Here is a 23,916-nt window from a genome sequence, read left to right as displayed (position 1 = left end):
GGCTCACTCGGTAGAGTGTGCAACTCTTGATCTTGAGGTCATGAGTTGGAGCACCATGTTGTGGGGGTAGTGTTTACTTAATTTAAAAAAATGCTATAGGGGTGCCTGGGTGGCTCAGTCGTTAAGTGCCTGCCCTTGGCTCAGGTCATGATCCCGGGGTCCTGGGATCGAGCCCCGCATCGGGCTCCCTGCTCGGCAGAAAGCCTGCTTCTCCCTCTCCCACTCCCCCTGCTTGTGTTCCCTCTCTCACTGCCTCTCTCTGTCAAATAAATAAATAAAATCTTTAAAAAAAAAATGCTGTCATAAATAAATAAAAAGTGAAATTCCAAGGAGAACATTTAAACCTGACTTTTGGCAGACATTAAGAAACAAACATGGAAGAATTGTGTTTGGGCAGGGAATGCTTGGGGCGGGGGGAGGGTTGTTTTATTTAGAGATTTGTTTGCTGTTGAGTGTTCGGAGGTGCTTGGTTGTAAAGCCATTACATCCTTACACTAGCTTGCTAGAGCTGCCAGAACGAAGTACCACAGACTGGGTGGCTTAAACAATAGAAATTTACCTTCTCCCAGTTCTGGAGGCTGGAAGTCTGAAATCAAGATGGCGGTTGGTTTCTTCTGAAGCCTCTCTCCTCCCCTCATAGAAGGCAGGCATCTCCCTGCGTCTTCACGTGATCTTCCCTCCTACACGTCTGTGTCCTTTTGGGTTGGGGGTCCACCCTAGTGACCTCATTTTAACTTAATTACCTCTTTTAAGACTTTACCTCCAAATACAAACATGTCCTGAAGTACCAGGGGTTAGGACTTAAACACCTGAATTTGTGAAGGACAGACACAGTTCAGCCTACAGCAACCCTGAGTCAGGGTGTCCTTGCCAAATCTATCAGACCTTTTCTTTGGAATGGTTCTAAGGGGAGAGGGTGGAAAGGTATTCTTGAATTTTCCACAAGACCTGGCTAGCTTATGCAGCAACTTTTTTTTGTTTTTCTCCTCCTTCAATATGGAAGAATTAAAAAGTCCACTGAGAACCTTGAGAACACCTTGCTCTCTTTGCCTATAATTCTTTTTGTTTCTCCCAGACAAAAACGCACCTCTATCCATTTGCATATCCCAACTAGGAAATCTCTCCCTGTCTTTGCATATAAGTGATAAGAAGGAGCTGGTCAGTGAATCTGGTCAGTCAGAGGCTTCACTGGCAGATACCTTGAGATCACCCCCTGTTTTCTGAGCACCCCAACATACCTGACTCTGTACCAAGTGCAGACGTGTCCTCTCATTTACTCCTAACAACCTTGTGAAGTAGGGACCATTCTCAACACTATTTTGCAGATGAGATCATGGAATCGTAGACACATTTGGTAATGTGTGGAAAGGCCTAGGGCTTAGTGCACGAGCCAGCAAGGACTTGAACCCAGGTAGTCTCATTCCAGACCTGAGCCTTTAATGTCTTCACAATACCTTTCCCTAGTCTTGCTGGCAGAGAGAAAACGTGTGTGGGGGGAGCTAACTGTATTTTTTTGAGCACCCAATGCAGAGAACTCTCTCGGGGCTTCTTAGAAGCCCTGGGTTCTAGCTCCAACTCAACTAACGCTTGCTAGCTAATCTTGTCTCCTAGTTATGTGAGGTGGGAGAATTGGATTCGATCCATGCCTCTCACACTTTTAGACTGAGATTCATAATGAGAAATACATTGTACCGTGTAGTTCAGGACACAAATGCACACACACCAGGACACACGTGCACACACATGGACACACATACATGCAAACACACCACTACACACGCATGCATACATGGGCCATGGAAATGAAACAGATTGTTCACGAATCACGCACCCACGTGAAATACATGTGAATGCCCTCTGATCGTTTCTCTTCTCTTTCAGTTACTTTTGGAAACACTGATTGTGACCTACTCAAATGGGTCGGTCAAAAGCTGAACCAACCCAGTTTGGACTTCTATAACCTTAAAATCCTGTTAGCCTAGGTGGATATTTCTTTGGAGCTTCTCTTATCTTAAATGCACAGACATTATTTGAGTATTACATATTACAGAGGACGGCCCTTTTGCCTCCAGTCTAAGCTAATTGCGTAATAGTAATAATAATCAAGTCCACTTATTGTGTACCTCCCCTGTGACAGAGGCTTAAAATGCTCTATCTCCTGTAGCTACGGGTTATAGGTATTATTATCTCTGACTTACAGATGAGGAGACCAAGGCTCAGATTAAGGAATTTGCTCAAGGTCACATGGGTAGTAAGTGGCAGAGCTGAGATTTGAACTGATGTCATTCTAATCCCAAAGCCCTTAAGTGCTTTTCTTGCAGGGGAAGGGGTATACAGGGGTCAAGAAGGAGAAGTGAGGTCTGGAAACTGCTGTAGCTGAATGCGACTTCTTCCCTAATGGTCTGCTGTCCCTGGCAGAGACAACTGTCCTTTGGGGTGCTAAGCCACCACTATAACAGTGATTAAAATCTGTGCCTGGGGAGCATTTCCCACCCCCCAACCCCCAACCCCAGGCCACCTTCAGACCAGTTAAATCACAGTCTCTGGGGCTGGGACCCAGGCCTCTGTTTTTCAAAGCTCCCAGGTAATTTCAATGTGTGGCCAAGGTTGAGAACCTTTACTCTGAAGTTAAAGAAATGAAGGAGTTTTAAGGGCTTTTCCATTTTTCTTCCTGCAAACGAGATTTTGTAAAATATTGCCAAAACGTCTTCAACTACTGTTACAAAGCTGAAGTACAAACTGTTTCTAGTTCATTGGAGCGCATTTAACAACAACAACAACAAAAATCAGGTAACCTTGTATCTACTTCAAAACCAAAGAAAGTAGACATTGCTAAAGGGATGGATGAGGAGGTGGTCCAGGCAGGCACCTGTCTCTGTGATACTTTGTAACTCAGCTCACATGATTTTGAAAATCATTTTTCATATGACTAAGGAAGTTAGTTGTTGAATTAATTAATCAGCAGCTAGGCTACCCAGTGGTCGTTGGCCAAGTTCACGGGGTACAATGTAGAAAGCCAAACCAGACTCAGGTAACTGTAAATATTATAAGTAATCACATTTTCTTAAAAAGAGCCTCCATGGAAGATTTCCACTTTTTCCCATGGATTAGGGGAACTGTGGTCAAACCGAAGACGCTCCCTCACATCAGGTCCCACAGGAACAAGAGGATACCTTTTTTTTTTTTTTTTTAAGATTTTCTTTATTTATTTAACAGAAAGAGAGAGAGAGGGAGAGCAGGAACACAAGCAGCGGGAGCGGGAGAGGGAGAAGCAGAATTCCTGCTTAGCAAGGAGCCCGATGCGGGGCTCGATCCCAGGACTCTGGGATCATGACCTGAGCCGAAGGCAGACGCTTAACGACAGAGCCACCCAAGTGCCCCAAGAAGATACCTTTTGACTAACGTCTCACCACCCTGATTTTAGGCCTGTGTTGTTCCAGCGTGTGATCTGTGTGTTCCATTTGGAAATATAGCTGACCACACTCAGTGTCCCTGTGGTCCCTGCAGGACTCTCTAAAACAGGGGCTGTCTCATATGGCTGGGTTTCGTCCATGTCTCCGGAGGACAGTTTTAATAATGTTAAAAATATGTACAGTTTTTGTCCTTCCGAGAATGAAAATACCATACTACCATAACAACAACAACAATCCGTCTTACTCTGGAAGCCCCTGACAGATGACAGGTCCCGAGCACTCCTGCAGAGGCCAACCTGGATAGAGGCGCGAGCTTCTGTTCTGCCCTTGGTCACAGTGCTCAATGTTTGCTTGCAGAATGACATGGCTGTGCTTCTGAAACCAATATCAGAAAAGATTCAGGAAATCCAGACTTTCCGAGAGAGAAACCGGGGGAGTAAAATGTTCAATCATCTCTCGGCCGTCAGCGAAAGCATCCCTGCCCTCGGCTGGATAGCTGTGGTGAGTCCTGTCTGCGTGGAATGGCATCCCGGCAACTTGTCCCTTTTTTGGAGTGTTTGGGAGAACCTCTAGCTACTTTCGGGCTCTTTCCTCTGTCTATTACACTGCAGGGAATTCCTCTCACGGTGAATGCTCCAGATCTTTCTTACCCTGTTTACGGTTCAGTGCTTTGTGTTCTGAGATGTGGAAATGTCTCACCCCCGCCCCTTTACAGAGCAAAATGTTTGCCTCCAACTTTCACTTAATATTTCCATGGCTTTTCTTCATCTTGAAGGCATTTTCTTTCTTATCCTATTTTTTTTTCCTTCTATGCTTGGGTGATGGTCCTGCTCTCTCAGTCCCCCAAACCCGGTCCTTATGTCAAGGAGATGAATGATGCCGCCACCTTTTACACTAACAGGGTCCTCAAAGACTACAAACACAGGTACGTATTCCTTTATTAGCCAAATTTTCAGTTGCTTGCTTGTTAGACATTTGTCCCAAAGCTTCATGTAGTTCACCCCCGATTCCTTTCAAAGGCGAGTTTACGGTAAATGTTAAGGATATATCCCACTTTTGCAGCTAAAGCAAAGTGGGAAGTGAGGTCCGTTATCCAGATAATGTATGTGCATTAGAATATCTGCCTCAGTTCTCTTGTGATGATAAACTCCCTACTTGAATCTGTGTCACCCCATACGTGTTCCCACAACAGCCAGAGAGCTCTGTGATGGTTCGTGATGGACCCGCCCTAGAGGGTCACGACTCTTTACGCTGCCCAAGACAGAGTTGGTGGGTGAGCAGAGAGAAGAAAGGAGAAATCGGGAAATGAAGTGTAAATGAGCAACAGAAATGAGATGTGACAATTAACCAGGCCACTGAGAGGGAAACCAGTGAGTGCGTTAAGACGAAATACAGTTGGGGTGGACAAGAGAGACACACATCTATAAAAAGAGCAGCGCAGATGAGTCCAAACCAAGCTGGAGAACCAGCTTAAAAAGGCATCACATTCTACAGTACAAATAAGAGATCCTAGAGACACTTTAAACTGGTGTTGGAATTGAAAATGGGATCGAATGGAGACATGCCGTAAGTGTCTCTAAACTACTCAAGGGATGTCATGGGATTTCTTCCCCTCTGATACATAATGTCACGGCTGGCCCTATAAACAGCTAGCTAAATGTGGTGTGGCTGATATCTAGTCACTCAGAGAAGGAATGAGGCAAAAATAAAAGCAATAAAGTTCCATTCCCTGGGCACCAGGCTCAAGAGAGGATGGATATAGGAGTATTGAGCCGGACTCAAGAGTGGATCCCCCCCTGAGCTCTTGGGTGGCAGAAGCAGAAGTGTTCATCAGCCAGCAAATGCAGGGGCTCCTGCATCTCACTCGCTGGCCCAGGCTGTTCAGTTGGAGAAACTTGAGGACCAGGTCACTGACCAATATTACAATTCAAAATTTGCATAACTTTCACTTTTAGGTTATTTTTCATTTTAATAAACATTGAGTAGATATGAAAGAATATTTATAAAATATATGGAAGATACAATCACAACACAAAAAATACTCCCTGTATTCACCACTCAGTTTAAGAAATATGTACCAATATTTTTTACTACAATAAACAGACACACTCAACAATTCTACTCCCAGGTATATTTCCAAAAGAAATGAAACATGTTCACACAAAAGCTTGTACACAAATGTTTGTGGCAGCCTTATTTACAATAGCCAAAAAGTGGAAACAATCCAAATGTTCGTCAATAGCAATAGATAGATAAAATGTATATCCATACAATGGTGTGTTATTCAGACATTAAGAAAATGAAGTATTGATACAAGAGCAACGTGGATGAACCTTGAAAACAGCCTAAGTGAAAGAAGTCAGATACAAAAAAAACACATATTGTATGACTCCATTGGTATGCAATTCTAGAATAGGCAGATCCATAGAGACAGAAAGTAGCTTAGCAATTGCCCAGGACTGGGGAAGTTTGGGGGAAATGTGGGGGAACTGCTAATGGATATGAGATTTCTTTTGTGGGGTGATGTACTCTTACAAAATTGACTGGTGATGGTTGTCTGACTCTGTTGACCTAATCTATTGGATTATACGCTTTAAATGGGTGAATTGTAGGGGATGTGAATTGTATCTCAGAAAAGCTATTATATTAAAACCAAACAAAAAAACAGCCACAGTGCTGAGCTGCCCTCATAGAGTTCAGTCATCCTGTGTTCGGGAAACAGGCGTTTGGGCGAGCACTTGTGCCCAGTGCTACAACTCTGTGTTGCATTAGGGACTGGGTGTCCCCTGTTTGTAGGAAATCTGGAAACAGCACCCTCCTTACCACTCTAAACCTCTCCCCATTTCATGACTCTCTTGGCCAGAGAATTCAATCAGATTATTAAAAAGCAAGCCAAAGGACTTTTTTTTTCCAATACCAATTCTCCTTTCTGAAAGCACATTGTTTTTCATTTTGCATCAGAAGTAGTGCAGAAAGGGCGCCTGGGTGGCTCAGTCGGTTAAGCGTCTGCCTTCGGCTCAGGTCATGATCCCAGGGTCCTGGGATCGAGTCCCGCATCGGGCTCCCTGCTCCTTGGGAGCCTGCTTCTCCCTCTGCCTCTCTCTCTGTGTCTCTCATGAATAAATAAATAAAAAAAAATCTTAAAAAAAAAAAGAAGTAGTGCAGAAAGAAATGGTCTCCCTCCACGTTCATCTCCCCATGAGAGATCACGTGAGGACACATGGCCCGAATTGCTGGGTTCGCTCCCCGTGGTCCTCTCTGCCGCACACCTGAAGCGCAGGGAGGGCATTTGGCTCCTCTCAGGAGAGACCTGGGTCACCAGCCTGTCAGGGTCCTTTTCAGAATTGGTTCACGGTGACTGAAACGGAAAGACAATTGGTCCAGGGTCATCCAGAGCCTTAGTTACTGGATTACCATGTTCCCACCAATCTTTTTTAAATTTTATTTTAGATCCTAACTCTACTCTCTTCCACCCTCTTTTATAACAAAGCGATTTACGCCACGTGGATTGGGTGAAGTCGTATTTGAGCATTTGGAGTGAGTTGCAAGCATACATCAAGGAACACCACACCACAGGCCTTACTTGGAACAAAACCGTAAGTACCAAGCCCTCTGCCACCCAGGTAAAGAAAGGCCATGGAAATATTCATTCCTGGTAGCTTAGAAATTTCACACTTTAGAATTTACCTCAAGGAAAGCGTAAGATAAAATAGGTATGTAGAAACTGTTCATGCAAGTGTCATTTGTCATGGAGCAATCTGGAGATTGCCTATAGGACATGCAGAAAGAAAATGGTTAAGTTGTCCATGGTAAGAACCCAACGAAACATTCTTCAACCGTTAAAAGTAACATATATGAGGGGCACCTGGCTGGCTTAGTCGGTAGAGCTTGTGACTCTTGATATTGGGGTCATGAATTTAAGCCCTGTGGTGGGTGTAGAGATTACTTAAGTAAATAATTATTTAAAATCTAACATATATGATGTCTACATGGGAAATGATTTACCAGCCAGTGTGATTGAGTGCAAAAGGTTTTGAGCACTAAGAGGGCATATATATTAAGAAACTGTGATAAAAATTAAAGGAAAAGGGAAGGTTTGAAAATAGTTACAATTTTAAGGAGATAGAATTACTAATAAAAATGTCTTTTTAAATGTTTGAAATTTCTCTTTTGGCATTCAAGATTTCTCCAATAATATTTTTGAATAGTCGGGCAATCCTAGTGCTCTGAATAGTATCTTAGTCATAGGATAAAATCCCAGCCTTTGAATGTTGGCCGTGACCTTTGCCCTGCCCTCATCTTCAGCCTGGTCTGTGCTCTCTTCCCGCCTCTCACGGCTTCCCAGCACAGCCAAACTACTTGTGGAGGCCTCAACACATGCCGTGCTTAGGTCAAACCAAATCAGATTGTTGTCATTTCAAAGTTTGCAGATCTCAGATGGTTTAGCCCCTTCTGCAATGTCCCAAACAGATGTCATGCCGTATGACCTTCCCTGGAATGGATGTTTCTCCTCTGTGCTTCCTTCGTATCTTGAGTATAGCTCAATCATAGCCCTCAGCTCATGCGATTGTCATTTGTGTGTGTGTGTTTTGGAGGCTTTCCCACTCAACTGCAAACTCCTCTCTGTCTCCAGCCCCTAACACAGTACCTGGCACAGAGCAAGCACTCAATCAATGGTTTGAACTGTGAGGTAGGGAGGGGCCCCCGGGCGACTCAGTCAGTTAAGCATCTCACTCTTGATTTCGGCTCAGGTCATGATCCCAGGGTCCTGGGATTGAGCCCCGCATCGGGCTCCTCGCTCCGCGGGAAGCCTGCTTCTCCCTCTCCCACTCCCCTTGCTTGTGTTCCCTCTCTCGCTGTCTCTCTCTCTGTCAAATAAATAAATAAATAAAAATCTTTAAAAAAAAAAAGAATTAAAAAAAATTTTTTTTTAATTTAATTTAAAATAAAAAAAAAAGAAATGAATGTTACCTTTAAATGGTCAAAGTGGATGGTCCAACTGGAGTTAATACTGACAAAATGAAGTGGCGAATTTGTGAATTCCGTTTAGGGATAGCACTCTCATTCTCCCAGTGGCCATGCGCCAGGCCCTAGCTCTCATCCAGAACGTCGGTGAGGTCAGCTTAATACCAATGCCAAGTTTGTGACTTTTCAAAGGAGTGTGGGACTTCTGCCTTTGCTCACCAACCCTTGTACAAACGTTAATATTGACCCCCATAGACTAATACTCCCTCTTATTTTCTACTTTGCCTATTTTCTCCATAAGCAAAAATGCACAGTTGTGAAGTACAACAACTAAGTTGATTATTTTTCTTCTGCCTACAATATTATGATTTTTTAGAAGAGGTCATAAACACTTGAAGTGTTTTAATATGGAAAGGTGTATAAGGATGCGGGTGGGTGTTTGGGTGGATGGATTAGAATTATTTTTCATACACGTCCAATGAGATGCTGTCTTGTTATAGATCAGTTTGTCATAAAGCGGAATTGTCATGTGTTTGCCGCGGAAATAGGTCATCACTAGAGAGTAGTAAACTAACAAGCAAGAGTCCTTGGATGTCTTATTATTATATTCATGGTAGATAAATGGAAAAGGAAAGAGAACCCCTTTGTGAGAAATAATCATGTTGATAAAAGCTAGTCCATTAATTTTCTAACGACACCCATGGAAAAGAAAATTACTTTTAAATGGTTTCAATACCTTTTACCACAATGTACAAAGCTGAGTAATGGTGTTTTGAATATATAAGATAAGAATCAAATATTAGGGGCACCTGGGTGGCTCATTCGGTTGAGCATCTGCCTCTTGATTTCGGCTCATGTCATGATCTCAGGGTCATGAGATGGAGCCTTGTTTCAGCTCCATGCTGGATGTGGAGCCTGCTTAAAATTCTCCCTCTCTCCTTCTGCCCCTCCCCCTCTAAAAAAAGGAATCAAATATTAATTATAGAAGAATAAACATAGTTGTTTTCCTTTATTCTAGAGTGAATACTTATGTTTTCATTATTTTCATTAGAAATATAAGCCTTGTAACAATGGCTTTCAAACTTTAAAAAGCAACTAATGATGAGAAATATAGTTCACACAGACACACACATACCCCACACACACCCTGTTCACAATACTAAAACAAGTATTACAAGAACACTTCTGTCTCAGGGCGCCTGGGTGGCTCAGTTGGTTAAGTGACTGCCTTCGGCTCAGGTCATGATCCTGGAGTCCCGGGATCGAGTCCCGCATCGGGCTCCCTGCCGGCGGGGAGTCTGCTTCTCCCTCTGACCCTCCCCCCTCTCATGCTCTCTCTCTCTCTCTCTCATTCTCTCTCTCAAATAAATAAATAAATAAAATCTTTTAAAAAAAAATTAAAAAAAGAACACTTCTGTCTCTACTTAAAATGCATTCAAATATTTTTTCTATTTTATTTCATGTTTTATAAAATTCTGGCTGAGACTTACTAAACTGATTTCATGACCCGACACATGGCACATTTTTAAAAACTTGTTATAAAACATAAATGCTGTATTTATACAAGTGTGTATATATTTTATATAAAATATAATCCTTGGAGCAGGCATTGGGCATCGTGGATTGCCGTAATAATAATGGCAGCTATTATGTACTAAGCACATGCTATGCTGTGGGAGAATTCGATTTCAAGTGGTAATTGTAGGGGCACCTGGATGGCTCAGTCAGCTAAGCATCCAACTCTTGATTTTGGCTCAGGTTCTGGTCTCAGGGTCATGAGATCGAGCCCCGTGTCGGGCTCTGCGCTAGGTCTGAAGCCTGCTTAAGATTCTCTACCTCTCCTTCTGCCCCTTATGCACATGGGTGCTCTTTCTTTCTCTCCCTCAAAAATAAATAATACATAAATAAATAAATAAATAAAATGGTAATTGTTATAAAGCAGAGCACCTACTTCACTTCTTTGATAGTAAAGTTTTGGCCAGATATTAAAAGTGAGGAAGGGAGGGGCGCCTGGGTGGCTCAGCCGTTAAGCATCTGCCTTCGGCTCAGGTCATGATCCCAGGGTCCTGGGATCGAGCCCCGCATCGGGCTCCCTGCTCGGCGGGAAGCCTGCTTCTCCCTCTCCCACTCCCCCTGCTTGTGTTCCTTCTCTCACTGTGTCTCTCTCTCTCTCTCTGTCAGATAAATAAAATCTTAAAAAAAAAAAAAAGTGAGGAAGGATTATGGTAAGGAAGTGTTGGTTCAGAGAACATCCTATGTGCAAAATCTTTTACAAGCTTTAAGACGTATGTATAGAAATATATTCCCTAATATTTTGGTCCTCTTCTTCTAAGGTTTGGAGTAAAATATATATATATTTCAAAGTATATTATAAAAACCAAAGATTGTGGGATGCCTGGGTGGCTCAGTCAGTTAAGTGTCTGCCTTCGGCTCAGGTCCTGATTCCAGGGTCCTGGGATCGAGTCCCGCGTCGGGCTCCCTGCTTGGTGGGAAGCCTGCTTCTCCCTCTGCCTCTGCCCCTCCCCCTGCTTGTGCTCTCTCTCTCTCTTTCTCTGACAAATAAATAAATAAAATCTTAAAAAACAAAACAAACAAAAAAACATAGTTTTTAATTTTAAATCTAAAGGGCTAAAAACTATTTAAAAGATTCCAAAACATACTCCATAGCATAAATCAAACTGATTTTACTTACTACGATCTGTCAATCTAGCAGCAAAATAAACGATAATCGTTCAGAATCACAGCATTCTTGCACGGACTGTTAGAATGCCCTGATCAGATGGCCTTGGGAAGAAAAAATAAATAGGAATAACTTCATGACTTTGCCCACTGATCACAACCATGCAACCATAAGATGATAAGGATCCAAGAGAATGTAGCAAGATGCGGTGTTGGCGTTCGAAGATACCACAACACTCAGAAGGTTGAAGCAACATTCCATTTTAACGGACACAGTCAAAAAGCTTATGGTGACTCAAGTATTTTGAGTAACCCTTGTGTTTTCTCCATTTTCAAATCGGATGTTGAGATTTGAGCCCTCTGGGGCTTGGGGGCCCAGCAAGCAGGCTGCGAGAGGCTCTGGGCTTGCCAGAGCCCACTGCTCTCAGAAGTGATCGCTCCCCCTGAGTTCACGGTTGGGACTGGATTTGCAGCTCGCACCTCCTGACATTCGCCCCAAGACCACAGCTGTGCCAGGCAACTGTCGTTCCCTTCAGTTGTCAGGGCGAAATGTCCGACTTGGAGGCTGGCGATTCTTGGGGCCCGCGACTGGAGCGGGGGTCTGTGCGCAAGTGTGTAGGCAAGAGGGGGAGCAGCTGTGGGTCATCTCTGGAGCGCTTCTTGTTACGCTTACTGTGGGAAACAAAATCTTCTCGTTTCTGCAAGCTTTCCTTCACCAGGACGGAGGTCCAGGAGGACTCTGCGCCAGAACCAACTTGCAGTCTTCGGTTTAATTATTGGCGACCCTTTTACAATATTAATTTACATGGTTTCCTCAGCGCTGCGTTTCAAACGCACTTTGTCGAATAAATCGGCCTTTTGGCAGGAGCCCAGGCGAGCCACTGTTATTTGTCATCCCTTGCAGTTGGTCAGATCTGTAATATTGTTGGCAGTTCCTGCAGATCAGATAACAAGAGCTGAACGGCCAAGGCCTCATCTTTACACTGAAGTTTACCAGAATAACGGATTTTTTTTTTCCTATGAATTGGCCAGATCGACATTCAGACTTTTATTACATTCCGTGTGGCTCTGGCCAGGAAAGGGTCATGAAAAGGATTCCATGGATCGGATAAAATGTGGTTGTCTTCTTAGCTTTCTGGTATTAAACACGTTGACGTCTTTCTGTCTTTTCATATGTCTTCCTGAGTTCCTCTGGCTTTGGGAACCGCTAGGGTATAATGAGTTGTAGACAGGGATAAAAGTACACGTAAACGACCGTGCATGAAGTCTCATGTAACGGGGACGTGACTCCTTCTGTTAGGATTGTGCATTTAAAACACATCTATGCTGTACCCCAGTTGTCAGGCATCGAACCTCCAGAAAAACACAAGCAGTTGGGAGTGTTACAGTGATAGACAAGGTGGGGTTTTATTTTTCTCAAAGCAAAACATTTTATACCCTCCCTCCCTTTTCTGGGGGCCGATCTTTCTCTTCAGCCTCTTCCTCGGCATAAGGGCCAAATGTCCGTTAACAAAACACAAGTTGTAACAGTTTGCTGTGAGCAAATTAAAACTCAGCCAGAGGGCATTCTGACTTATAAATAATGTAGGCCCTGTCCCGTGTCATTAAATATGTACGTCTTGTAAGTTTTCCTGTCTTCTGGCCTCTCTGGCTCCCTCCTGATTTTTACAGGAGGAAACTCTTCTCAATCTCTTATATCAGAGTTTTCATTTAGAGCTTGTCCCAAACCTGTGCCTTAGGTTTATTGATCAGAGTGAGTCAAGTAGAGCCTTAGATGGTGTGGCACTTGTCTGGATCACAAAGCTCCTTGATCTCTTTCACGGGGCTACAGGCCACGGAGAGTGGCTCGCTCGTCTACCTGACCACAGCTGTGTTCAGTCGACTTAATTGCTCCTGGGGTTTTAGCTCCCTTTTGGGGCTTTGGGTACCCAATTACTTTTGTTCTCCTATGGAGAAGATCCAGACTGCTCAGAGCGCATGAAGAGTATCATTGACTAACAAAGTCGTTCCAAATGCACAGATAATGAAGTAAGCTTGGAATTGGCTTTGAACAGCCTGAAAGAAACTAGTAATCAAACAAACATGGCTAAAGCACCTACCATGCACCAGGTTCTGGGCAAGGTGCCAAGCATGCAGAAATGGACGTAAGACACATTCGACACCGTTCCTGTCCGCTGAAACACATTCTTGCTGAAGGACAGACAAACAAATACAGCCTGATACAATGGTGATCATGCTAGAAGTAAACACAAAGCTCTGTGCTCGCAGAGAACATGGGGGGAGCATGCAATCCTGCAGTGCACTGTGCTTCCTGGACCAGCAGCGATCTGGGACCCTGTTTGAAATGCAGAATCCAGGCCCCAGCCCCAGACCTCCTGAATCAGAACCTGCATTTTAACAAGATTTCCCCAGGTGACTTACGTGCATGTTAAGGTTTGAAAAACTGCTCTAGTATATTCGAGCTGGATCCAAGGAGTCCAACTTGAGGGAGACTCAGGGGAGATGTTTAATGTTTACTCTTTCATTTATTTAGTAATTCATTTACTTAATAGCCGTGGACCGGCTACCTACCAGGCATGGCCTAGGGACCATAGTTAAATGGATGCAGAGACTGAAAAAAAAAGAGGACATGATGGAGGAAAAAACCCTGGGGAGCAGCATTGTCTGGGGAATGGAGTCAATCAGTCAAGGAGACAAAGAAGAAAGGAGGAGGAGAAAACCAGAGAGTCCAGGGTCTCCAAACTCAAAGAAGGATGGGTAGCTGCCATTCTCCGCTGTGACAACGTGGGAAGAGTAAGGACTGGGAAAAGCTGCCATCATGCTCCTTATTGGTGGCCTTTATTTTGTTATTTTATTGAAGGGTATTGACACACAGTGCTTTGTTGGTTTCGGGTGTACAACACAGTGATGATTCAGCGTTTACGTACATTACGATGTGATCACCACCATGTCCAGCGACCATCTGCCACCACACAGAGTTACATTATTGACCACATTCCCTACGCTGTGCTTTTCATTCCCAAGACTTACTTGTTTTATAACTGGAAGCCTGTACCTCCTAGTCCCCTTCACTTGTTCTGCTCATCTCCTGCCCGCACCCATCAGTTTGTTCTCTGCATTTATTTATTGATTTGATTTGATTTATTTTTTGTGCTTTGCATTTATGAGTCTGTTTCTGCTGTTTGGTTTGTTCATTTGTTTTGTTTTTTGGATTCCACATGTAAGTGAAATCATATGGCTTTTGTCTTTCTCTGTCTGACTTATTTCACTTAGTTTAATACCGTCTAGGTCCATCCATATTGTCACAAAAGGTAAGCTCTTATTTTTTTTTTTTATGGCTCAGTAATATTCCTTTGTGTGTGTGTGTGTGTGTGTGTACCACACCTTCCTCATCCATTCACCTACCTGTGGACGTTCATGTTGCTTCCATATCTTGGCTATTGTAAAGAATGCTGCAGTGAATTAGTGATCTCTAGAGAGCAGCTTCTGGAGGGTTGGAGGTAGATGCAGTTTTATAGAAGAAAGGAGTATGATTGACCTTGTGTAATGATCTCTTGATCATTTATAGACCAGTTATATGATTTGATGAGTTATTGCTTATAGCTTCAATTTCCGCCTTTGGAAGCTTGGGGATTATTTGAGGATTTTATTTGTACTTGAGCTATATCTTCGGTAGAGTAAGTGTAGGTCAAAAATAAGTATCTACAAGGGCGCCTGGGGGGCTCAGTCAGTTAAGCGTCCAACTCTTGATCTCAGCTCAGGTCTTGATGTCAGGGTCATGAGTTCAAGCCCCATATTGGTCTCCACACTGGGTGTGGAGCCTACTTAAATAAAAAAATAAAATAAGTAAATAAATACCTACAATTTCATACACAGTAGCTTAGAGTTAGCTGCACTACGACACTCTAAGTAAGCATTTTATATTTAAAGCTATGTTTATTATCTCGTAAATATGTGAGTTTTATTGGTGGTTGATAAAAACATATAAATTTTTTAGAGTTTTAAAATTTTTCTCTTCCTGGGCGCCTGGGTGGCTCTGTTGGTTAATCGACTGCCTTCGGTTCAGGTCATGATCCTGGGGTCTCAGGATCGAGTCCCGCATCAGGCTCCCTGCTCGGCAGGGAGGGAGCTCCCTCTGACCCTTCCCCCTCTCATGTGCACTCTCTCTCTCAAATAAATAAATAAAATCTTAAAAAAAAAATTATTTTGTGTGTAACGTTGAAGACAGCTGTGTAACTGGCAGTGTCCTGTTCCCTACCCTCTCCTCCAGCTCCTCTTAGGAGAATCAGAAGGTGGTGGTTTAAGCGTGCAGGCAGAGGTGCTCCCCAGAACAGAGCCAGGGGTGCCTGAACAGGAGGAGACATTGAGTGAGCTCAACTATCAGTCGAGCCCAGAGCTGAGCCACGCTGGGCACCCTTGGGTTCTCACTCATCACCGAGGAGCCACGCCTCTGGGTCTAAGCTCAGCCCTCATCATTCCCCGCGGGTTTTCCCTGCTTCCGGAGACCAGGCACCCCATTAATCGTTGCCATAGTTGAGTGGCTTTGTCCATCTCCCTATCTTTCCCGCCCCCAGCGAGAAAGGTCAAGGGCAGCTAAAGCCTACCTTCGGCCCATCCTTTTTAGGGTATTAAATGGTAGCAAATCCTCCTTCTTTAAAAGTGAATTTTATCTTTTCAAATGGCCAAAAGCCATTGAGACCTTCTTTGGAGAGGGATTAATTCAAGTTAATACTATTTCCAATCAAAAGGAATGGAGTATAGAGGCATGAGTGATTACTTGGTTTGTATGTTTTTGTAAATAGATCTGAAGGCAATCTTAAAAGATAGTTTTGGAACGTGGTAGTTTGATTAAACAAATGTGTCACATCAGAAGGTAATGTCAAGAGGGGCGCTTGAGTGACTCAGTGGGTTAAGCATCCGACTCTTGGGTTTTGGCTCAGGTCATGATCTTGCAGTGAGGGGATCAAGCCCCAGGTCTGGCTCCTCGCTGAGCTGGAATCTGCTTCAGATTCTCATTCCCTCCCCCTCTGCTCCTCCCCCCAGCTCGCTCGCTCGCTCACTTGCTATTTCTAAAATAAATAAATAAAATCTTAAAAAAAAGAAAAAGGAAGGTAATGATGCCTAGAAAGACATTACTCACATGGATCTGTAAGTTCTTGCATGATGCTAACACTTACGTTGCAATTATCTGTTGTAATGACAACGCTCATGTGCCCTGCTTCTGGAACCCCCTTCCTCTTGCTTCCTTGTGCCACATCCAGTCCATCCAGCCTTCAGAGCCTATTTCAAATGGCCTCCTCCCCAAGAACCTCTCCCGTCTCCTCTGCTTGTTTCCATGCCCTGCCCCAAACTGCAAGCTCCCCTTCCCCCCACAGAACGTCCATAGCGCCCCTTAAAATTTGTGCTTCTTTTATGATGCTTAGCACTTCCTACCTTATAAAGCAGTTACTTACTCACTTCAGTAAATATTCATGAAGCACCTACCATGTTTCAGGCACTGGGCCACATTACCGGGGACATGAAGATGAAGAATGAGTGGCTCTTCGGTGCTCAGACTCATGACCAAATCTGAATGCACAGACAGATAACTACAGTATAACATGAAGTAATTCTAATAAGGGGGGTACTAACGGGTCCTTGCAATAGAGAAACAGGAAATCTGCGCTTGGGAGAGAAAACCTACAAAAAAGAAGAGACATTTGAGTTGAGCCTTGAAGGATAGACAAGGGTTTTCCAGATTGTAAACTGGCGAAGTCTTCCAAACAAAGGCACAGCCTGAGCAAAGACACAAAGGCCAAGAGCCAGGAGCCCGCTGTCTACGAACACAGAAGTGTCTTCTCTCTCTTCCGGGGCTAGGAGCTCATGAAAGCAGGGCTCTTTCCCCCGTTCTGCCTGGCATCTGCAGCCAGGACTGGTACGGGACCTTAAACACCATGCCCAATGGCATTTGCTACATTGAACACATTAATTTGTAATCATAGTTCTTCGCGATGAAATTCCCAGCATGTTATTCCATTAGCTACAGACTTGTGTTCCTTGTTCAAGAGCCGCATAAATAATATCTCTTTACTTGTTCTCTCCGAGGGTGGTAACAGAAATGGACAATGCATTTTATTACAGGCAGCAGAATATTGGTCTCAAACGCCTCCCCTGCACCTGTCCCTGGCCACCTGCTCGCCACTAATTCCCAGCTGGTATAAATTCAGTAAATGCACGCTAATATTAGATGAAGCCAGAAGGGTTTCTTAAGAAGGGAAGGAAGGAAGGTGCAGGCTGTGTTCTGCAGGTAAGACAAACCCTGCAAGGAATGTAGCAAATGTAGCACGGGGCCCCGCCCAGACCACAATCTGCTGGTCTGGGTTGCCTTCTTGTTGTAGGCTGAGCACCCCACAGACCCTTTCCCAGACTGAGCACCATTTAAACTTCCCTGTGAATTCTGGAGCCTGCAGTTGAGACAAAAGTTACTCTTCGTGTGTTTGAACTATAAAGCTCAGGAGATGCTGATGATTCTTCTACTTCTTTTTTTTTTTTTTTAAACTCTTTCTTAAGTAAATTACATAACATAGAGCCAAATGTAAATCATCTTTGTAACAGCTCTTATTTCCCTCACCGCCCACCCCACACCTCTGTCTTTTACGGAGTATGGATAATTTAAGAAATACAATCATTTGGGCGCCTGGGTGGCTCAGTTGGTTGGGCGACTGCCTTCAGCTCAGGTCATGATCCTGGAGTCCCGGGATCGAGTCCCGCATCGGGCTCCCTGCTCGGCAGGGAGTCTGCTTCTCCCTCTGACCTTCCTCCCTCTCATGCTCTCTGTCTCTCATTCTCTCTCTCAAATAAATAAATAAATCATAAATAAAAAAAAGAAATACAATCATCTCGTCAAGACCCTAACATCTGAAAGAAAAGCAAGCCCTTTAATTCGGTGATAGTTCAGACCTAGGATTTTCTGGCCAAATGAAGTGGTGGGCCAGATAATTCAAGCCACATGTCACTCTTGGGCTTCCTCTGACTATTGGCTATCTATAGTTTGTCTCTTTGATGGGTATACTCTGCTATCTTTAACTCTGGAAAATTTTCCCATGGAAAATTTATCTTCCCTTTTTTTTATGAGAAATTATATTTTCAAGCTGCCAGTGCTGGCAAACAAGAAGAAAAGACAATCTGGAAATCCCAGATTTGTTCCAGATAGCAGTAGCAAAGCAAGGGCAAACTAATAATCAAGGCTACTTACCAAGACAATTTATGCAAAATAGCTGGATCACTTGAACAAATTAGATTGTGCTCAATAGATTCTTCTAGATTCTGCTGCTCTGAAGGCTTGGTCTGCTTTCACCAAGCATTTCTACTTGGCACGTGTAAAACAGATATTGTCACCTAGGTTTTTTGAAGGGCCACATCCGGACATATAAGTTAGGAGAACAACAGGCATAAAAACTGTAAGTTACCGGTTTCCACAAACTAATACAGACTGTGCATGTTATTCCCAGGCTGTGTTCCAACTTAAGGCTGTTATTCCTTCTCTGAAGGGACTTTGTTGTTCTATTTCTTCTTCATCTACTGCCATAACTCACATCCCTCCAGGTCAAAAAGGAATGACGAGAGATCACGTGAGGTTGGAAGGATGGGCAAGATGGAAACCATCAGAAGTCACTGACGAAACCATGAGGTGTATTTTCATGACCCTTCTTCTTGTGCTTCTTGAGATGAGGGTGTTTGGAATCTTGCCTCTGGAGAAAAGTGATCAAAACGGGCCCCACATTTCCTTCATAATCGTGGGACCATCTTTGTATTTCAGACCTAAAAATCAAGTAGTGTTCTGTTACCAAAGATGACATAGGAAATAGTCCCTAAATTGACTTTTTAAAACTTATTAATAAACATATGCTTAAAATATTATACAGCACTTCATTGCAGTATTTTTAACTGTTTTCCTGGAAGGGCCCCCAGAAACTTTGTTTTCATTGGCAGAAGAAGTCTCAAAATTATAGGAAGTGATAAAAATAAGAAAATAGAGGCGAAAGTCATAAATCCCTTTGGCTTCTACTTATGTTGTACAGGATGATCATCTGTTAGTTTATGTGCAATCTTTTTTCTTGATTATAGTTGTCTGCCAATAAAAGCGTGATATAAATATGAAAGTAAAATTCACAAGCACTTATAGAAATTGACCAATTTGGAAATGTATCAATTTCACTAAGTTCTTGATCAAAGTACATATTGCAAAAAATAGAAATAAATTAGTTTTGATTCTAAAATATAAACAAACCCTAAATCATGAATTTGTGAAGTATTTTTTTGCAACGAGAACAGTTGGTCATGTGTATAGAAAGTCTTTAGTTCTGAAACTGGTAGTTCCTTCATTTAACCCCTCCCTCCTATTGTAGTATATGAGTGGCTTACCAGCCTCATATTTTTTTATTTTTGAAGATTTTATTTATTTATTTTAGAGAGAGAGAGAGCGCAAGGGCTCAAGCGGTGGGGAGGGGGGGCAGAGGGAGAAACAGACTCTGCCCTGAGCAGGGAGCCCAACACGGGGCTCGATCCCAGAACCCCGACATCATGACCTGAGCAGAAGTCAGACGCTTAACTGACTGAGCCACCCAGGCACCCCATCGCCTTCAAATTTTAGGTGCCATATTGGGTAAATGAAACAGCATTTGACCAAAAATTTCAGTTGTAAAACAACTGTGAATTCCTACAGCTGTACCATGTTAATGTAAGCGTATTTGCAATTAAAATGGCTTTGCAGGGGCATCTGGGTGGCTCAGTTGGTTAAGCGACTGCCTTCGGCTCAGGTCACGATCCTGGAGTCCCGGGATCAAGTCCCACATCGGGCTCCCTGCTCAGCAGCGAGTCTGCTCCTCCCTCTGACCCTACCCCGTCTTGTGCTCTCACTCTCACTCTGTCTCTCAAATAAATAAAAAATTAAAAATAAATCTTTAAAAAAAAATAAAATGGCTTTGCAATTTTTAAACTGCCTCTGAAGTGTGTAATTAGGTACGTGGACATTGTCACTGTTACCCAGAGGTCATTAACTGTAAGCCAGGAGATGGATGGGCCAGGTTGGCTCCCAGGTGGGCAGCTAGAGAAAGAATCTGACCAAGAATCAGAAGGCAGCTGCCACACTCTATCTGTGTGTGTGTGTGAAGGGGAGCTGGGGTGGTGGCCATAAGGGAAGGATGGCTGGGCGGGGGGGCGTATAAATAGTACCACTGCATGGCAGATGTTTCATTTTGTAGCTTTATCTGTGATCTTCACAAATATTTGGCCAGACAGGTGGCTCAAATTATTATTATCACTAAGCTAGTTTCATAGAGGAAACGTTGTAAAAAAACTGTGTTGTATGGGACACAACCCACTGGTTCCAAGAGTCTGTTGCATGATATTTTTATTTTCTTGGTCTCTGCTTTTTTTGTTTGTTTGTTTAAGATTTTATTTCTTTATTTGACAGTGAGAGAGGGAACACAAGCAGGGGGAGTGGGAGAGGGAGAAGCAGGCTTCCCGAGGAGCAGGGAGTCCGAGGCGGGGCTCGATCCCAGGACCCTGGGATCACGACCTGAGCCGAAGGCAGACGCTTAACGACTGAGCCACCCAGGCGCCCCTGGTCTCTGCTTTCTTAAGAACTGGTAAAAACACAGGCCAAGATATAGGTTGGCTGACCTATTCTTAAAGGTAGATGTTATCCACCTTAATGTTATCTGCATGTACATTTCTCCCTCCGTGTCTCTCTTTATAGGACCCTGTCCTCCATACCCTTTGGATGGTGCAGCCCAGGGGTGGACCACAAAAGCCCTTTTCTGGCTCCCCTAACCCCACTGTCCTGAAGAGAGCTGGTCATGTCCTCCTTTGTGCCTTCCACACCCCAGTTCCTGTTACAAATGGCACATAGCAAGCTGCGTCTGTGATCACTTATCTGTGCAGCATGCACAAACAGGATGCATGCTGACTTCTTCACCGTATACCCAGTTCCTTGCAAGGAGGCACTTGGTAAAGGTTTGCTGAATGGACTGACACATGAGCCTACTCATCGTAATTCACTTTCAATCTATCTCTTTTAAAGAGTTAGGTTCTATTGAGACCAAATCATCTGCTACCCTTATTGTTGGGTTTGAAAAATCTTAGAATTTAAAGTGTAAAAGTTGAAAATTTCCAAACAAACTGATTATTTAATTTACTTATTTATTTTTAAAGATTTTATTTATTTATTTGAGAGAGAGAAAACATGAGTAGGGGGAGGGGCAGAGGGAGAAGGAGAAGCAGACTCCCGCCTGGCAGGGAGCCCGATGCGGGGCTGATCCCAGGACCCCGGAATCATGACCTGAGCCGAAGGCAGACGCTTAACCAACTGAGCCACCCAGGCGTCCCCAAACAAATTAATTATTAAGCAGAAACATCTTAGATGGAAAACTTACAGCCAAGAGACAGACAGAGATGATGTTTTGTTTTGTTTTGTTTTGTTTTACTTAAGCAGCTATGTTTCACTTTTTGCCTAATTTTTCACAAAGACACAAAACCTCTGTCTAAAAGTACCCCATTAGGGGCGCCTGGGTGGCTCAGTCGTTAAGCCTCTGCCTTCAGCTCAGGTCATGATCCCAGGGTCCTGGGATCGAGCCCCGCATCGGGCTCCCTGCTCCGCGGGAAGCCTGCTTCTCCCTCTCCCACTCCCCCTGCTTGTGTTCCCTCTCTCGCTGTGTCTCTCTGTCAAATAAATAAAATCTTTAAAAATAAATAAATAAATAAAAGTACCCCATTAGACCCACTTTCTACAAATTCAGCAAAACGGATAATTGGAATGGAGTCTTTTTTGTAAATTATTTAGCTCCAAAGCTAGACTATACCCTAACTAACTGGATAACTAAGACAATAGTATCTGTCGTTGGGGACGGAAGTGGGTTGTTAACAACATCCGCATAAAAAAAAAAAAAAAAACAACATCCGCAACTGCCACCAGCAAAACAATGAGGTTTCATTTAAGAACCAGAAGTAGTTTCTTCTTCAGAATAAAATCTAAATTCTAAAGTAATAAAATGATTAGTAATTAATAAAGTAATTAGTAATTAATAATAGTAATAAAGTAATAAAGTAATAAAATGATTAGTAAGTAACATTTAATGAAAAAACTTTCAAAGCCTGTTAGTACATAACTGTATTACATGTTATATATGTAGCATATATAACCGAAACATTACAAGCTTTCCACATGCCGCATACAGTGGTTTCATTATTTTATAGTTCGTATATATATATATTTTTTAAAGATTTTATTTATTTATTTGACAGAGAGAGACAGTGAGAGAGGGAACACAAGCAGGGGGAGCGAGAGAGGGAGAAGTAGGCTTCCCGCCGAGCAGGGAGCCCGATGCGGGGCTTGATCCCAGGACCCTGGGACCATGACCTGAGCGGAAGGCAGACGCTTAACGACTGAGCCACCCAGGAGCCCCTATAGTTCGTATATTTAAAATCAGAGGAGGCAGCTGTCCCCAGGACAGTTGAAATTAATTTAGAGGAAGAGATTGGCAGATGTTTTTAAGTCTTTATCCACCCCCCAAAAAGTATATAATCAAACATCTGCTCTCAAAATTAATCTTAATAGCTCTCAAAAGCCGCATTTCTAGGTTTTGTGCTGTGCTCTTGCTGCAACATAAGCGAACTTTTGCACCTTGAATATGGCTATTTAAAATCATAAATACGCTGCTTTTCTTTTTTAAGTTGCAAGTCATTGTTAACAATGACTTTAGTAAAATGTGTTTTTCAACTGTTTCCAGTCTGGGGCTCTCAGGTATCTGCGACTTGTTTCATCAACATATCAAAGTAGTATTTTTTAAAAGGATTTTATTTATTTGTTTTAGAGAGAGAGTGAGCAAGTCGGGGGAGGAGCAGAGAGAGAGGGAGAGAGAGAATCTCAACCAAACTCCCCATGAACATGGAGCACAGAGCCCAACCTGGGGCTCGATCTCACGACCCCAGAGTCATGACCTGAGCCAAACTCAAGAATCAGATGCTTGGGATGCCTGGGTGGGTCACTTGGTTAAGCATCTGTCTTCCGCTCAAGTCATGATCTGAGGGGTCCTGGGATCTAGTCCCACCGCGGGCTCCCTGCTCAGCAGGGAATCTGCTTCTCCCTCTCCCTCTGTACTCTCTCTCTCAAATAAACAAAGAAAATCTTTTTTAAAAAAAAGTCAGACACTCCAAATGGCCAACAGACACATGAAAAAGTGCTCAATATCGCTCGGCATCAGGGAAATCCAAATCAAAACCTCAATGAGATACCACCTCACACCAGTCAGAATGGCTAAAATTAATAAGTCAGGAAACGACAGACGTTGGCGGGGATGCAGAGAAAGGGGAAGCCTCCTACACTGTTGGTGGGAATGCAAGCTGGTGCAGCCACTCTGGAAAACAGGATGGAGGTTCCTCAAAAAGTTGAAAATAGAGCTACCATATGATCCAGCAATTGCACTACTGGGTATTTACCCCAAAGATACAAAAGTAGGGATCCGAAAGGGTACGTGCACCCCGATGTTTATAGCAGCAATGTCAACAATAGCCAAACTGTGGAAAGAGCCAAGATGTCCATCAACAGATGAATGGATAAAGAAGATGTGGTATATATATACAATGGAATATTATGCAGCCATCAAAAGGAATGAGATCTTGCCATTTGCAACAACGTGGATGGAACTGGAGGGTATTATGCTGAGTGAAATAAGTCAAACAGAGAAAGACATGTATCATATGACCTCACTGATAATGAGGAATTCTTAATCTCAGGAAACAAACAGGGTTGCTGGAGTGGGGGGTGGGGTGGGAGGGATGGGCTGACTGGGAGATAGACACTGGGGAGGGTATGTGCTCT

At 43.3% G+C, this 23,916-nt stretch overlaps 1 protein-coding gene across 2 annotated transcripts in view; it reads left to right on the top strand.

The window, feature by feature from the left end:
- The window catches only part of CAP2 (cyclase associated actin cytoskeleton regulatory protein 2), a 138,513-nt gene that overhangs the window by 93,920 nt on the left and 20,677 nt on the right, over positions 1-23,916 (top strand). For both annotated transcript variants that reach the window (XM_064597138.1, XM_045866328.3), the window contains 3 exons: positions 3,771-3,914; positions 4,253-4,338; positions 6,904-7,009. In XM_064597138.1, coding sequence (XP_064453208.1) covers positions 3,771-3,914; positions 4,253-4,338; positions 6,904-7,009 — 336 coding nt within the window. The remainder of the gene's footprint in view (positions 1-3,770; positions 3,915-4,252; positions 4,339-6,903; positions 7,010-23,916) is intronic.

The sequence above is a fragment of the Mirounga angustirostris genome, unplaced genomic scaffold, assembly GCF_029215605.1.
Source record: "Mirounga angustirostris isolate CCGP_5_RB_7025 unplaced genomic scaffold, mMirAng1.0.hap1 SCAF_8, whole genome shotgun sequence".
NCBI lineage: Eukaryota > Metazoa > Chordata > Mammalia > Carnivora > Phocidae > Mirounga > Mirounga angustirostris.
This window is presented reverse-complemented; position numbering and strand designations above follow the sequence as displayed.